This window comes from Pezoporus wallicus, unplaced genomic scaffold, assembly GCF_028554395.1.
Source record: "Pezoporus wallicus isolate ANWC-B61680 ecotype Strahan unplaced genomic scaffold, APGP_CSIRO_Pwel_v1 contig_6732, whole genome shotgun sequence".
NCBI classification, from domain to species: domain Eukaryota; kingdom Metazoa; phylum Chordata; class Aves; order Psittaciformes; family Psittacidae; genus Pezoporus; species Pezoporus wallicus.
Window position 1 is genome coordinate 3,631,056 of NW_026638638.1, and position 17,732 is coordinate 3,648,787.

The following is a 17,732-nucleotide window of genomic DNA, read 5'->3' on the forward strand; positions in this document are numbered from 1 at the left end:
CAACATACATTGTGTATGTTGAGCACACATTTGCTCCAAAAATGCCCCTAACAAGCCTACACACAAGGAACACAAATGCTGCTTCTGCCCTGCATTTTGTTCAAGTTGTTTCCCAAAGACATGTGAGGGAAAAGGATGCTGACGGAGAGAATAATAATATTATGATGTTTCATACTCTTATCTTCTCTAGAGGTCAAGAATAGAAAACATATGTTATGGTATCTTTCTACATACCTTGCCAACTTTGTTTCTCAGTGATGAGTTCAATGACCCATTCACCTCATCCACCGTAACAACTACTAACGCATGGAGTATCTGCTCTCCATCAGGCCAGAGGCTGAAGACCCTAACTTTTCTTAACTGAATCTGATTTCCCACTAAAAGAAGAGACATTCAACTGCTTTCAAAGGGAAGGTAAGGAAAAAAAAAGAGATATTGGGCAAGAAGAGATAAGAAATCCAGTGAAGGACAAGTCTGGCACTCATGCCTCCCCTTTCTGCTTTGCTGCTTAATTGCTTAATAGAATGAGTTATATTTAAAGCAATGAGTTCTCTCTAATTTGTAATTTATAATTTATTTATGTCCAAGAAAATGACAAAATGGTGAGGAATTTATCACTCACATAGGACACAGGCTCTAGCCCAGAAACATGCACAACGTGCGGCTAACAATTAATGAAAAAGATTTGGTGGGTCATTTTGTTTGTTCACAGCATTTCCGCAGTCTTCAACACCCATAACTATAGGGCCTAGACATACACTGTAATTCAAAATGGAGCATTTCGCTCTGGGTTTTTTGTGGTTTGGTTTGTTGTTGTTTGTTGTTGTTGTTTTTTTTTTTGGGGGGGGTGTCAGTCCAAAGGACAAACTGGTGCATCTTTTATTATCTGCTATTCACTGGCATTCTTTTTACGTCCTAGGTACCCTTTCACAGACCTGTGCTGTTACTAGAATTCCATTTAGTATGAAGTGCAATGCTTAATTACTTCCTCTCAACTAAAAACATAGTATTCTCCAGTTATCTGAAATATAGCAGCAGTAATAAGTTAGACACAGATTTGACTGCAGACATATCAGGTTTTACCACTTCTTAAACAAAGCTGTGATATATGCTGAGTTAATATGAAATATTATTTGCAAAGGGAATAACCTTGAAACTTGCTTTTATATTAGGCTGCTCCTCAGTCAGCTCTGGTTTTCCTTCTGTCAATGTTGGAATAAAGACAGAATTTTGAGTATCGTGATAGAAAGGTGAGTACAAAGCAAAACAGCCATGTCTCCATCAGTGTATTTCTCCTTTTTTTTCTTCTAGCACTTTTTGGTTTTAATTTGCATAAAGCAACCATGGTCCTATTCTCACCCTCAGTTATCTCCTACTGACACTGCTCTATAGCTGTTTTCAACAATCTCAGCTATCAACCAACAAAGGAACTCAACCATATATTATGAATAGCACACGTAAGATTATTTTTATTCTTGTAGCACATACTCATCTTGTACAGAAATGTGCTTCAGATTAACATCATCTCTTTGTAACCTTTTTACTGAAAGGCAAGTGTATCTAAGCAGCCCCTCTGTAGCATATTAATAACAGACAGGTATATATGACTCTACTTCATTCCGGGGACACGCAAAATAAACACTTCCTGTGTTATAGAAATGTCAAGGCTCTGTTAGCTCTATGTCAGCTTTGTATTGCACGTAGCATTTCACATCAATGCTTTAGACTCAGGAAGCAAAGAAGCCTTTGCATTTCAAGATTGGGGTTTTTTGACAAACTCTGAAGAGAAATAAGCTCTTGCTCCTATGAAGAGCTTGGAGGGAAGTATTAGCATAAATTGATAAAGAAGAAAACAGCTGTCTTGTAACAGCAATCTTCTTTTTCCTGGAGCAATCTTCTTTTTCCTGGAGCAATGGTTTGGAACAACTACCAAGTCACGGCCTAAGTCTTTAATAACGATCTTCTCCTTTCAACTTCAGATTATTCTAGAAATTTTGAATGGCCTTCCTCAGAAATATATGCAGTCTTCACTTTCATGAATGACTGCAAGGGAGTCTGACTTAACACAAATCATAGGCCAGAAAGCTGGACACTCACCTATAAAAGTGAGGACATTCAAAAGAAGAAAGCCCTTTCTTTACATCCTTTTGTAAGTTACCTACTTAGACTTTCTCAATATCCTTTAAACTTTAACATATGAAGCACAGAAATACAGGAGCTAGGATAAAAGAAGTTTGAAAAATTTTTGATCAGCATTTTTTCTTTTACATTAAATTTTATTCTACTGAGGGGGTGGGGGAGCAGAAGTTTGGATGTTACTAATGCACACATGTATTCTGCCCAATACATTTGTATGTCCTGAATGTGGATAATCCCAATCATGCATAAGTGTCTTGAAAACAGAAGCCCTCACATCACACCTGCCATCACCCTCCCTCTTTTTTTCACTATTGTCCTTTCACTGAGGAAATGAAAATAAAATCGTGCTTCTCTTTCTTCTCCCCCATTTGCTTCCAGAAATCCTAAATGGCACTTCAGAAAAGCTGCACCCCTTCCCTCTGAACTCATGTGTGCATACACATTCCTCACTGACCCCATTTTGGATCAGTTGCAGTTAGAAAATGAGTTCATGTTAAGATAGTATCAACCAATGTTTGTGGACACTTGAATTGTATGAATATTCATTTTTTTAAACATGCACACAAGCTGACCTTTTAGTTTATATTCCCAAGGAAAGTGAGACATGCTTACATAGGAATGGATGTCCATGCATGATAGAGGGAAAAAAAAATTGAGACGAGGAATGTAAGAGGGGCCATGCTCTGAAAACACCACTTTAAATTATCTGTCATAATTTGCATAGGTAATTAAGGTTTTATGTGAGTAATTTCCTGAGGTTTGTAATAGGAGATAGCTACAAAGGCTATTTCTACTCAAACTGACACAACATAAAAAAATAAATCTCTTCTCATTGCACATATTTGAACTCCATGCAATGTGTAAAGCACTCCTAGAGATAAATCAGCAATGTTTATGAAGCTCAGAGAACATGTACACATGACTCTGTGGGATAGCTTGGCATGCACACTATCACTGACAAGAACCGAACCAAGTCTCTTGCAAGCCATTTTTTTCCTCACAGGTCTTTCAGGCATTGTGCTGGCTTGCCTCATAGACCAGGCTATCTGTCTCTTCTTGACTGCTCCAGCCCATTTTATTCCTTCAAGTGCTTTAAAGCAAAGTCTTTCTTAGAAAGAGGCAGTATCTCCCTCTATTAATCTCTGTTCTTGTACTCTGGGAGATCTTATCTCTGAACCACTATAGATATTATGAAGGGAGGGGCATTCGTGATCCAAATATCTAGTAACTGGAGAGAGCACATCCAGTGCACATGCACACAGATGTAGTTCTTCTGGTTGGCATGTATCCACCATGAAAATTCTAGGCAGAAATACAGGCACAAGGTGAGGGACATCTGCTGCGTGCCTGCAGGCTGGCTTCACAATATACAGACAACGAGCCCGATGCATCCAGTCTGAACTGGGCTCCTGTGCATGTGTTGCTGCCAATGTATGCCAGTAGCCCTGCCCCCTAGGATTCCCAGTGCTGGAGCAGGAACGTCTCATACTTAAATGCACTCATCAGCTTGGCTGCTTGGGACGTGGGGGGGCTGCCTCACCCCTGGGGTCAATCTGCACCAGCTCCCTCCAAGTCTCACTTACACAGGGTCCTCCTACCCAGTCCCCAGACAAATCTGTAGCACAGAGAGCTTCACTTTGAAAGCCTACCTTCTTCTGAAGGTCTGATTGTGTCACATGTAGATATTCACTGTTATCCATATGAGTGATGAAAAAGGAGTCTAGCAGACCTGAGATTTATGATTTAAGACAAGTGCAGTGGCATTCAGCTTAATGTAACATTCACGTAAGTGTTCCATGGCTTCATAAATTACATTGTTTCCGAAATTTTTTCAGATACCTAAGTGAGACCTACTACCTCCTGAACCTAAGGAACATTTTCAAACTTTATTAAAAGACTCAGAAAAAAATTTGTTGTAAAGTAGCAGCAGCTAACCAAAGTGAAAAATAATTGCATGCTTTTGTTAACAATTTTGCCACTTCTTTGGCTCCCTCAGAATATTTGCTTGCTCCAACGAGTTGCTGCTTTTGAAGTACTTATTTAACACTTCCTGCTCTAATGCTGCTTCAACTGTATTATGTAAAGAGAGTTAATTAGGAAAGAGAGCAAAAGAGAATTACATCACTATAATAACAGTACTTGGCATTTAGTAGCATCTTCAGTTTGAAGTTTGACTTCATTTTGAAGTTTGAATTCTCACAAACTACTGAGAAGTAAAAGTGCTCTTAAAAGTCTATGTTTTGCTACAGTGGAAAGATGCTCCATGTTCTCAGGTCCGAACAATACCTACTACGCAACTGTTCATCCTTGCCAGCTTTTAAAGTCACAGAGAGACAGGAACAAGTGAAATTTTCAAACCACCAAGAACTTTTTCCTAATGTCACATCAGGCTGACAGCAGTGAGTGAGCATGTAGGCTCCTATTCAATTTAAGAATAAAGAAGCGATATAAATGCACTCAGACTTCTCTTCTACATGGGATATATTAACATTATATTGTATTGCAATCTTGTAAAGGCACAATATCTGAGACACACTGGACACTAAAAATTCTACCTGATTATTATTGTCATTGTTTATGAAGATAAAATCTATAATGAAGCCACAAAACCATCCTTGATATTGTGTCACTGATTGTAGCTCATCATAAAATAAGAGAAAGTTGAATTATAAGGTATCTCAACATATTAAAACCAAAAAATATACACTACATGAACATGAACAATCCCTCCTATCCTTTCACAAACTCTCACACATCCAATCATTCTCAGTCTCCCAGAAAAAGTATCAAAAATGCTAAATGAACTAGGACAATGAAAAGAGACTCTTCCAAAGGACTTTAATTTCCAGCAGGCAAGATAAGATAGATCTGTGTATATGATGGACCTTACCCTGCCAACCTAGCTTACCAAAGGAAAAGCACTAGTGGCTGAAATCCCACAGCTGCTGCCATCACAGCTGCTCCTGCCATGATTCTTATCATTACCACTGCTCTGCGACTTCCCACTGAGCTGCCAGGAAAGGTTTAGCAGCAATACAAGCTAAAGCAATAGCAACAGCAGGTCTCATTTTAAGCCCCAGCATTTTGCATTTAGTAGCTTCACCCTCTAATACTGGAATACTTTTATATGGGACAGAAAAAGTGACTCTGCTATTGCTTAGAATAACCACACAAAAAGATCTTCTTAAACACTAAGCAGTTAAAATAACAGATTAGTCACATTGGGGGGGGGGGGGGCTGACCATAAAAAAACAAACAAACAAACAAAACAAAATATAAACAAAAAAACAAACCAAACAACCCTCTCCCCTTGCTTTCCTTGTTCTTACTCTCTTCTTAATTTCTCAACCAGTTGTTGTTCTCCCTGCAAACTACTCCTTGCTTCTTAGTTTTGTGTCTACAACCTCACAAAGACCTAGGCCCAACCAGTTCTCTCTCCTCTACTCATTTCTTTCACCTACTCATTTCCTGAACAAGAGTCCCACTCTCTAAAACAAGCACCTTTTGCTTTCTACACTGCTCAGCTGAGCACTCCACTTCTGACACTTCTTCCTTCTTCCTCCTGCACCACCCACTTGCTGCGGCATGCAGATTGCCCATGTGAACTCTGCTTCACAGAAGCTGATGGTCCCTGCAGTACATCTAGGAAAAATTCGCAGATCACTATCTCCTGGGAAAAACTTGATGGTGGTTTTCTTAGCTAAGAAAAGCCTTCATAATTCTGCTTTTACTCTTTTTAATGTTAGCTGGAAGCATGAAACTCTAGAATTAATATAGAACCCATGATATTTCCCAATTATGTACATCCCTTCTCATTATGCTTTATCAGTATTTGATGAAAGAGAAAACAGACAAGTCACCTCTCTTTTCTGGTCTCAGTCTGTTTCACCTAATTAGCACTTTATGCCAGCAACTGCCTTATGTGCTTAATACAGTGTATAGCACTGTGAGACCTAGATTTCTATTGCATCCCTATATCCAAATAATGATTATTAGTCCTTTTTTTCAAGTACCTTACATTTCACCCCCAGATTCACCTACTGCAGTACCTTTTTATAGTCTTCAAGTTACTCTATAAGCTAAGATTTGGTTAAGGTTGCTCTAGACAAATGATTCAATCCTTCCATCACCATAAAAGCCTTTATATCTACAAAATAGTGATACCCACCTTGGAAAATACTGCTTTCAGGAGACTACTTTGACAATTAAAATATGGTGGTTATAAAAAGCTAACTACGCATTTTCCAGCACAGACCTCTTAACAAGACCAGAGCCTTGATTTTGGAATCATTCTCTGCTCCTGAATTTCAAGGCCAGGCAAGCATCTTCAGTGCAAACAGCACCTTCTTCATCCCTTGAGTACACACTTCTGCTATTAGGCAATACTGCTCTTACAGAAAAAAAAAAACAACAAACAAACCAAACAAACCTCACCACATTGAAATATGAAAAGCAGATGATTGCTGCCTCTTTCTTTCCTTCAAAGCCCCTATCTTTCACACTTTATGTATGGCAGAAAGGCAACAGTCATTTGAAATATGAAAGCTTCCTTGGAGAAAGGTGACCACACAAGGCTATATGAAATAGGACTAAAAGCTTTTCTCCTTTTGTGTTTGCTGGGTGCAAAACAAACCCAGGCTTTGTTGAAACAGCAATCCAACAGAGAGGCAAAGAGGTAATAGCTGATCATCTCTCCCCCATAAGGACTAAAAAGGAAATTGAGATATTAGAAGATAAATCTTTGCATTTAAAATAGCAGACATTACTAAATCTACTTCACATCATGTATCAGCTAGCCTTTGGATAGATGGTGATCAGAAAAGTCAAAATCTCTCCTTTGTTCACAGTTTCATTATTGTTACTCTCCTTCTGCATCACTCTCTCTGTTTAACACCCTGGGGTCAGGCCCCAATTTAGCAAACTGCACAGTGTTAACCCTATAATGTATCTACTTCTTTCTGCCTTCTCAGCACAATATTACTACCCATGCACTGCAGAGAACATATAATGTACTACAGTCTGCAGTATGACTTGCATACTTGGTCAATAAATAAAATATGGAATATTTATAAAGAACTTGCACCCATCGAGCTGAATACACAACATATGATTTTATCATATTCAGCTGTACTTTCTAAAAACAGAGTTAGTCTTCCTCTTTTTTGTTGTGCAACAGCATATGACTAGGTTTTCATCTCCTCTGAAACGCTTAAAGCCCCCCCCCCCCAAAACTCTGAACCCATTTTTTTGGTGATTGCTGGCTCCAGTAATCTGCTCATTTATCAATTACTTAGTCATGGATCCTGAAAATTGGCAATGTCAAAGCTTTTGCTGACTGCTAATTCTCCTAGGTGATATATATTGCACAAATAAGAACGCTACATTAAAATGCTGGCATTACATACAGCACAACATTTTCCACTCTCCCTGAAATGATTTATCATAGTCACGTTCACAGTCATTCAGCCTCCTTCACCATAATTTATTGGGAAGCTGTTCCATAATTGCTGGTATGACTTTGCCAAGAATTATATGATGAGAAGATTTCAGTCATTAACTATCTAGAAATAACAAGTATTATCCTCACATATGACAATGAAAGCTACATTGACACTTCATCCACTCACATCACTTTCCATATCAATACATATTACCCCTTCTGGAAGGGCGCTGTGTTTGGAGGAAAGCCTATGAAAACAAAAACATGTACAAATAATTCCACAGGCAAGGAAAGAAATTAGATATACAGTTGTTACAGTAGATGGTACAATGAAGCTGACTGATTCATTGCATCTAAATGCACAGAGGAAACATTCATACATTTATTTCCCTGGATATAGTACTATTGCACCTCATGCTGTGTTGCATGCTGCAGCTCTTTTTCACTGCAGAAGAAATTGCCCATCCATTCATTCTCTTGCATATTTCTCTACCTTTAACACTGAAAGCACTAAGGCAAAAAAATTAATGCCTAGCAGTTGCCTTTCCAGTCCACATTTACATACTTAAATATACTTGCTAAGCATCATCAAGCATTATTGGATTCAAGAGAGCTCTGGATGCATCACACCATCAACCTCTTCAGCATTATTTTAAAACCATGCTTCACGTTTCAGTGACCAAATATGGACTTTAAGTTAAGCATCCATTTCATTATGATGACAGGTATACCTTGCTATAGCCTGTTGCTATGGTAACAGATATAGTAGCCGTAAGATTTATGTTAAAATGTATTCCCAAAAGGTAATTTTTTTTCATTCTCACTTGCATGATCATACCAAACTACCTAATTACAAAGAGAACTCAGTGAATATGCTCGTAGCTGACATCAGCAGGTCCTACAAGTCTTGCATTCACCTTCTTTGGGTGTGAATGTAGGAGATAAACTATACAGATGCTTTAATCAAAAGATGTAAGAATTCTTGCTTCCAGATGAAACTAATGACAATTTAAGAGGAGATCATATGCTAACCAGGACTTAACTGACTACAGCTATCCCAAATCCTGTACAATATGAAATGGAAAATATTTACTACCTGTGAGAACATCATTTTTGGATTCGCTGAAAAGCAATGGAAACAATTAAGAAAATTCCAGACACATTTCCTGCCTGTTACTGAACACATATTAGAATTCTTCTCCTGGTTTAACATACCTTATGGTGAGATTATTTACATTCAAAGCTATTAACATTTCAGTTTTCATCAAAATTCTCAGTTTTCAAAATTTTCATAAGTCAGGCAAAGGAAAAAACTACTTCAGCAGCAGGCGAGAACAGTCTCACAGCTGGCATACAAGTAGTTGGGGAAAATGTTCTTAAACTACAGCTATTCAAGTAAATGCATACCACAGCAAACATTTAAGATCTCTTCCTGGTCAAGCTGAAAGAAAGCCAGTATTGCATTAACGAAAATATCTTCACAATATTTAAATTATAAAAATTGTTATATTCTTACATTTTGTATATTTCTTTTTTAAGCATGATCATGTCAAACCAACTCAGAAGATGATTCAGTGTTCAAGGTTTCCGTGAATAAAAATTTTGAAGTATGTTTTTATTCTAAAGAAACTTCCAGCATCAGCCTTTGTATTTGGTTGCCTAGAGAGGTGGTGGATGTGCCATCCCCAGAGACATTTAAGGCCAGGCTGGATGTGGTTCTGGGCAACCTGATCCAGTTGAAAATATCCCCACTCATGGCAGGGTGGTTAGACTAGATAACCTTTGAAGGTCCCTTCCAATCCAAACTATATTATGATTCTGTGATTTGCAAATATACAGGTGACAAACTATCTGAAGTCTAATGGGCAGCTCTGATATTTTCTGAAGTGCTCCCACTGATGCTGGGGTCATACTGTACACCCAGCCCTCAAAACAACCACAAGAAAGTCGAACACAACTGGACTAGTACTATGATGTGGCACAATTAGTGTGAATTTGCTGTAAATCAAATATTTAAAATTTTAAGTGCTTCCATAAAGGATGAACAATATGATATTTATATTGAATTAAAATATCACCTTGTAAAAAGATAATACATCTCTGTAGTCAGATTTACAGAAAGAGATAGAGGACAAAACAATCTGAAGCAATTGTAGGTTCATGCTGCCAAAGAACTCACATCCCAAAAGACCTCAGAACACGTTTCCTATTTGTCCGCGATTCCTGCTCCAGCCCCACACACAGTGCACATGTTGCTTCCGAATCTTTTCCAAAACACTTTAGAAAGTGGGGAAAAAAATTAGAAAATCAACACTTCTTGGCTATAGTGATATTATTCAGTGCTATAACCAAGCGAGTTTAGAGCTCGCAAGAGCTAATGGCCACATTAAAGGAATAAATGAATCATTTCACCCAAACTACAAACATGCAGATCTTTCCCTTACCTGCCTCCTGTCCCTCTGAGATGATGATGAAGAGGAGGCACTTCGATGTGATGGAGTGGATGTTTTGTGAGCTGGAGATAAACTCTTCTCCTCTGAACTCATCTTTGCAGCAAACTTGTACTAATGATCTTGTGCTCTTATCACTCATGTACAAAAAGGCAAGGGACAGTCTTCTGCATCCTTCTGTTTCACAGTTTATGGACAGCCCAAAAGGAATTCAATCTCAGCTGAACTGCACCTTAATAAAGAAAAATGTGAGAGAAAGAGTGAATGAATACACCTGTGCTCCAAAGTAGCTCTGCAGCAATCTGTTGACAGCCACTATTTAATCCAACAGAATTCCCATTTTTTATGTCCCTCCCTAACAACGACACAGTACAAACACATTGTTCTGCATTCTCACAGAACATTAAAGCGGTATTACATTATTCCAAACTACCCTACAGAAAGGCTTAAGGAATTGACACCAATTCTCAGGCAAAGTTTACAAACCTTTGATCATTTACTGCATCTTGCATAGTATCATAACATTATCAAGTAACTCCTTAGGACTTCCCATTAAACACAAATACCCCTGAATGCCCCATTATATCAGCACTTCGTCAAAATCCTGCAGTTAGATTAAGGATTCTGAAAGTTGTTTATTAAAATCTGGTCCATCTTTCAAAGTCAGTGGCCTCACTGAAGGGGGTGGACAACTCAAGTTTCACTCCCCTGCAGCCCATGAAGGAGATGGATAGTCCTGAAGGAACTGCAGCCTACACTGTGCAGATTTTTCCCTGAAGGACTGCAGCCCTTGAGGAATGCATGTCAGAGCAGGCGAAAAGTGCAAGGAGGTACGAGTGGAAAGGAAAAACTGCTATGTACCAACCACAAACACCACCACACACCCCACCATGCCACTTGGGGCAGGGGAAGACTAGAGATGTCAGGAATGAAGAACTGAAGGTGAACCTGCGAAAAATGGGAAGGAGGTGTTGTCATTTTAATGTCTTTCATTTCTCATTACCTAAATCTATTTTAATTGGCAATAAATTAATTTTTCCTGAATTTTGTCTGCAACAGTAACTGATAAGCAGTCTCTTTGTCTTTATCTAGACCCATAAGCTTTCTCATCCTGTTTTTTCCCCACATGCCACTGATGTGAGAGGGGTGAGTGGCTGGGTGGGCATTTGGCCCTGGCTGGCTAACTCAAGGCAGCTACAGGGGCCTGTTTTACTACTACTGTTTACTCAGCCACTGCTACATGTATTACCTCTTTGCAAGTATTAAATGCTTTCTCTCACTTACTTCTGTCCACCCAAACCTTTAATCCATCCAAGAACAGAAAAAATAGATACTTAGGGCAGCACCAAGGATATTTTTGTCAATAAATAATCAAACATTAACTGTCAAACACTACAAAAATGTTGCAAGTACATTATGACAGTTAAGGAATGGAGTTACAGTTCCCAGTGTTTAACAGATTACTTTTATCATGCTTCAGCTGATAGATACTGTGTCTGATCTCCCATTAACCTTGGATAAAATCATTTCATGAATGATGTCGTCTGCTTGAAGCTAACATCTATCTTCCTCATCACCCTCTCTTTAATTTTGAAATAGTGTCCTTCCACATATATTTTGATGACAGCACGCCAAGCATAGCTAGCTTTAGCTGTGTGGAGACAGGTGCTGTCCTGCACCATGTTAAATGAGATCAGGACAAAAATACATTAACACTCCAACCTAACTGCAGGCTCAAAAAATTATGACATATTGAAAATAGAGCTCTAGCTTCTCCAGTCACAACACATACAAGAATATCATCCTGAACCCACAAACTCACACTGATTCAGCTAAATAATTAATTACATTGTGCCTTGCGGCCACCAGCTTTCAAATACTGCACCCTGACAAACACCCTTCTTCTGGAGCTGAGACCTGTGATGACTTATAAGTGAGAGACACCTTTTCTGATCGTTGTACTATGGAAAGTGGAATGATTCCACTTCATTAGTTACCAGCACTTTTCCAAGTATGAATATCACCATCTTACAGATGAGCTTCCACCTCTATCAAAGAGTCTCCCAAAGATATACTGATCCCACATAATATCCACAGAGCCCACATAGCAGCCCACTGGTATGACTAGAAGGACATGGCTGTTCCACAAGCAAAAGCTGCCCACATCACCTGAACACCTTGACAAATTATCTTTTCTTCTTAGGATTAGAAGTTCCTGCTAGAAGAAACCTAAAAAGATGGGTTGTGCTACATTAAGCAGAGTTTGAAGGAAAAAAAGAAACAAGATGAACAGCACATTTGTTTCAGAACTTCAGAGAGAAAACAAAATGAAGTTGCACCCTGAGAGAGGCTTTTCTTCTATCCTAGCATACCAGCAACTGCTGAGCTATTTTAACAGTATTTTCATATTCTACAAATGCATCCGGTAAATTGCAGCTGAAGAGATGTATCAACAGTGATAACCCAAGGTCTATGCAACTTTCTTATAAATCAGAAATCAAATTACAAAATTTAGAACACAAAAACTACAATCCCTCCTCAAAAAGCTGTGCAGAACAGTTGAGTTATTTAATAGTTAAACTGACAAATTTTCAGTCACTTTCAGCTCTGAGGTCACTGAAAATTTTTTAGCAGAGCAGCCTTCGGGCAAATGAAAATCAAAGCCCTTTTAAAACATCTCATCTTCACTCAGCTAGCTTATGTGAAAAGAATATATTTAGTATTGGCACAGGACAGTAATCTGCCTCTTCAAATGTGTTTTTAAGGCTTCTGCAAAGCATAGGTACTGTTGAAAGAAGCAAACACAGTGCTAGCAGATGGTACACAAGAAAAGCAGTTCTGTCAATAGTTGCCAGGTATGGGCTTTTTGTTTTGAGAGGTGTTTAAAAAAAAAAAAGAAAAATTAAAAAATTGTGGTTTACGTCTAAGTCAAACTCCAGTGGTGGTTCTGTGGTGTTCCCCAAGCATTAAGAGCTGACCCTAACCAACAACTTGCTCAAAATTTATCAATAGCAGTCTTCCAAAAAGGATACATAAAACTAAACTGCCCCCCCCCCTTCATACTACAAGAAGCAAACATTTTTCCTTGCTCTATTTAACAGCAACAATAAATTCAATGCAAAATTGCTATTACTTATACATAGAAATTTCTGATAAAGAAACAATTCAGGGTTAAAAGTGAAAACCAGACAAGTGGGATATTTGTAAAAACAAGCACTATCAGCACAATAAAAAGTACTAATGCAAACTAGCAAGAGCTAGCATTGAGCTTATTGTTCTTGCACACTGAATTTGGATTGTTTCTCTGTATTGCTAAGAGCTTATCTTCCAATTTTGGCTTAAAATTTAGGTAATACATCTTTTTTAGACCATGTTAGAAGGAATAAATTTAGACAAATTGATGTGAAGAGCCACCAGTCTCTTGTAAGTAAACAATAACAAATCTAATTTTTTGGCCAACAAATTCAATTTACCAAAACGAAACCAGTGCTTTTGAGATTTTTCACAGACTTTTTCCATCAGTCACTGGCAATTTTGCTACTGACTTCAACGGGAAGAGAAGCAAGCCACATACCATAGTAGAATATTTCTAGAAAATAATACAAAATCTAAAAAACAAACTCAAAAAACTATGATGTTGGGTTTGGGGTGGCTGGTCAACTTTTTTCACTGGTATCTCAACTATTTTGGATTTAAAACATGACTTGTAATTCAGTAATCATAAACATTATTTACTTGGTCTTCAGTACATTCTCTTCTAAGTTCTTTATTTATTTTTTATGTAACGCATATAGAAAGGTAAAAAGTTCTGCCCAAATTCAAGGAAAGAGCAAGTCCTGCAAGCAGACCATGCAGCAAGGTCCCTGATGCATAAGGAGAAAAACATGTGCCATGATTGTAACATACTCCAGATGAGGCAAAACATCTCAAAATATCTGTATCTAATCCATTTCATAAAGGAATACAAAATTACTGTACAGAAACTAAATATGAAATTACTTAAGAAATACACCAAAGATTCTTCACTGAGTAGGTAAGAAATCGTTTATTCTTTATTAAATATCTGGTATTGATTTCTTATTTTATAATAAGACAAAATAAGAGAGAGAAGTGGAAACCTAGGGACTCCCCAGCCCCCATTCTTTCACTGTTTCAGTCTCAGAGTTTAACATATTTTACTGCACAATTATTTTTCCCTGTTTTATTCTCAGTTTGTTAGCTTTGTGGTTTGGGTTTTTTCCCCCGGTTTCTGAAATCGAGTATTAGATAGGTCTTAAAAACAAAGCTATTCTTCATTTTCTTTCAATCCACAAGGGGATTCAATGTCTTTCTGTCCTAAGAAATACTGGAAAAAAATGATGGTTTCTACCATATAAAAAAAAAATTATTTAAGATGCATCAAAATAAATGACCAATCAACCCAGTACCAAGACATGATTATTTTTTATATTGATGCCACACTGACTAGTTTTGAAAGACAAAAAAGCACTGACAGCTACTTTTACTTACTGATTTTTCATCATCTTCTATCCCAGGTTACAATAATACATTTGATTCAGCATCTCTTAAAAGTATTCCCTGGGAATTCTGTGGACTGGACTTTTCAATAGCATAAAAATACTGAAGTGTCCTCGGTTCAGCTGTTATTTTTCTCCTTCCTAATAGCTGGTGCAGTGCTATGTTTTGGCTTTAGTCTGGGAACAATGTTGATAACACACCAATGTTTTAGTTGTTAAGTAGCACTTACCCTGATCAAGGACTTTTCAGTCTCTCATGTTCTGCCAGTGAGGAGGGGCACAAGAAACTGCGAGGAAGCAGAGACAGGACACCCAACTCAAAGTAGCCAAAGGGGTATTCCATACCACAGTATGTCATGCAGAGTATATAAACTGGGGGTAGCCACCTGGAAGGCTGAGACCACTGCTTGGGTCAGGCTTGGTATCCGTCAGTGGGTGGTGAGCAATTGTATTGTGCATCACTTGTGCTTGTTGGTTGTTTTTTTGTTCCATTCCCCTTCTAGTTTTATATTCTCTCCCCTTGTTATTTCCCTTACTAGTAGTAGTTTTATATTATACTTTAGTTATTGGACTGTTCTTATCTCAACCCACAGGGTTTACATTCTTTTGATTCTCCTCCCCATCCTGCCCAGAGAAGTGGGGGAAGTACGGAAGGGAAGGGAAAGGCTGAGTGAACAGCTGTGTGGTGCTGAGTTACCAGCCGTGCTTAAACCACAAGAAGAAGACACTGAATGTCCATATAAAAAATAATTCACACATAGTAATTGCACAGATAGTAATTCATTGCACAGATAGTAATTTTTAAAAATTTCAAAATTTAGGGGGTTTGTGTTACCAGCTAGAATAAAAAAAAAAGGGAAAGAAAGAAGGGAAAGGAATGGAATGGAGAAAGACTATTTTTATTGAAAAGAATAAAAAAGGTAGAAGGTTTAAAATGTCCAAGTGAGATACACACATAATTAAATGAGACAATACACCAGGGAGCAAAGAGCACAAAGCCTTGGGAAACACAGGATGTATAAACTGCATAAAATAAATGGGTGACACAGGAGAGAAGCAGCATCTGGAAAATAATATTAGCAGTATCAGAGGTATGGCTATTGCAGCTACCCCACTTTATGAGCCTCCCCATACGGCAAGTCCACTGACACTGTTCAGGGAATATCTGTCCTCTCCCAAAATCTGAAGATGTTCCACCAAGCCTGGCCAACTGCAGCAGCTACAGTGTGGTTTGTAAAAAAGCTATTAGTAGAAATGACGAAAACCTACAAATATGACTTGCGTAAGTCCAGAGTTATAAATAAACCTGCATGTCATATAACAGATAAATGGAAGTTCTCAATGGGTAACTTGAAGTCTGGATTCAAAAAACAGAATTCTGTGATAAACATTATGTTGTTTCTCACTGATTGACTCTTTTCTGCAAGAATGCTCAGAATGCTTTATAGACTGTATAATAACTTGTGCAGGATTGGAGTAATTTGAGAAGACAATTTAGGGTGCAGAACTGAGTCTCTAGACATAAATGAACCAAAAATATGTGACTGTCACTGGCATTACTTCAAGCAAAACATCTTCACAGTGATCTATCAATATGGGGCTGTTTTTCATTTAGGAGGGAAAAGGTTTTCTGTGATGCTCTGCGGCTCTGTAACACAGCCATTCAATATTTGAGCACTGAGTGGAGGCTAATCTTTGTTCTCGTATCACGAGGAACATATAACTGCCTGTTCCCCTTTTACTGCTGACCTTCCATGCAGGAAAATCATAACCATGAGTTTGTTACAGTACATGAATATTGCAAACACAAGAATATAATGGAAATAAAAATCTCAGTGCAGCAGCAATACTGTGGTGATTTAATAGACCACTTACATGAAATAAGCAATTTGTCTTTTTTTTTTTAATAAACAAGTGAACCAATCCTTTTACAGACACTATTGCAGAATCAAGTTACCTCATTTTACCAAAACATCAATTTTTTAGGAAAAGGCTTTAATCAATTCATTTTAAGATATATTTGCAGGTTCTGTCAGAAATAATTAAGGGTCAACTCCAGATTCAGGAAAATTATCGATTACATTTCACATGTTGACAATAGAGAAAAAAATTTGAGCAATCTTTTATCTTTTGATTCAAAATCAGTAATTCTCATCAGAAAAATCCATTTTCAACACTTTTCTAGCACAGTTTTAATAGCACAATAACTTTCAAGGCTAATATTTAGAATAGTCATCAAAAATCACATGTCCCAGACCTCTGACCAGTAAATTTTAAATCCTAGATAGATATCAAAACAATAATGTTGATCTAAGGGGACCAGTGAAGATTTTCAGGTCCAATATTTATAAGTAAGAATAAATGAGGTGCTACAGGAAAACCAGGGAATCTTACTAGCACTGGTAAATGCTGGAAGATAATAGAATTCATATGACTGTTACCACTGCTCCTTTGAAATATTTTAAAAGCTGCATATTCAGTGTTTGGATCACAAATGTACATGTCTAACTGCAGGCATTCACAACCACATTGGCATATACAAATTCTCAATCTGATACTATATACAGCAATTCATACACTGTCTAAATACTGCCATAATACACTCTTTATCCTGCATTCAGGAGGATTTAAACCTGGCTGTAGGTAGGAAATGTCAAGTTCAGCATTAAGCCTGAAGAGGAGCTCTGATACAGACCAAACAGCTGCACTTGGTCAGAGTAATTTGCAATTTCCATGTTTATAGAATAATTTGGGTTGGAAAAGACCTTTAAAGAACTTTAACACCATGCAATACTACAGGCTTGGGGAAGAGTGGTTGGAAAGCTACCTGTCAGAAAAGGACCTGGGGTTGGTCAACAGCCAGCTGAGTACGAACCAGCAGTGTGCCCAGGCAGACAAGAAGACCAACAGCATCCTGGCTTGTATCAGAAACAATGTGACCAGCAGGGCCACAGAACTAATAATCCTGCTATATTCAGCACCTGGAATCCTGTGTTCAGTTCTGGGCCCCTCACTACAAGAGAGATACTGAGGTGCTGGAGTGGGTCCAGAAAAGGGCAACACAGCTGGCAAAGAGTCTATAGAACAAGTCCTATGAGAAGTGGCTGGGGGAACTGGGGCTGTTTAGCCTGGAGGAGACTGAGGAGCAATCTTGTTGCTCCCTACAACTGCCTGAAAGAAGGTCTG

At 38.1% G+C, this 17,732-nt stretch overlaps 1 protein-coding gene across 6 annotated transcripts in view; it reads right to left on the reverse strand.

The window, feature by feature from the left end:
- Positions 1 to 17,732, reverse strand: part of OSBPL6 (oxysterol binding protein like 6) — a 96,882-nt gene that overhangs the window by 40,614 nt on the left and 38,536 nt on the right. For all 6 annotated transcript variants that reach the window (XM_057411695.1, XM_057411693.1, XM_057411696.1 and 3 more), the window contains exon 2: positions 10,024 to 10,261. In XM_057411695.1, coding sequence (XP_057267678.1) covers positions 10,024 to 10,125 — 102 coding nt within the window. In that variant the 5' untranslated portion in view covers positions 10,126 to 10,261. The remainder of the gene's footprint in view (positions 1 to 10,023; positions 10,262 to 17,732) is intronic.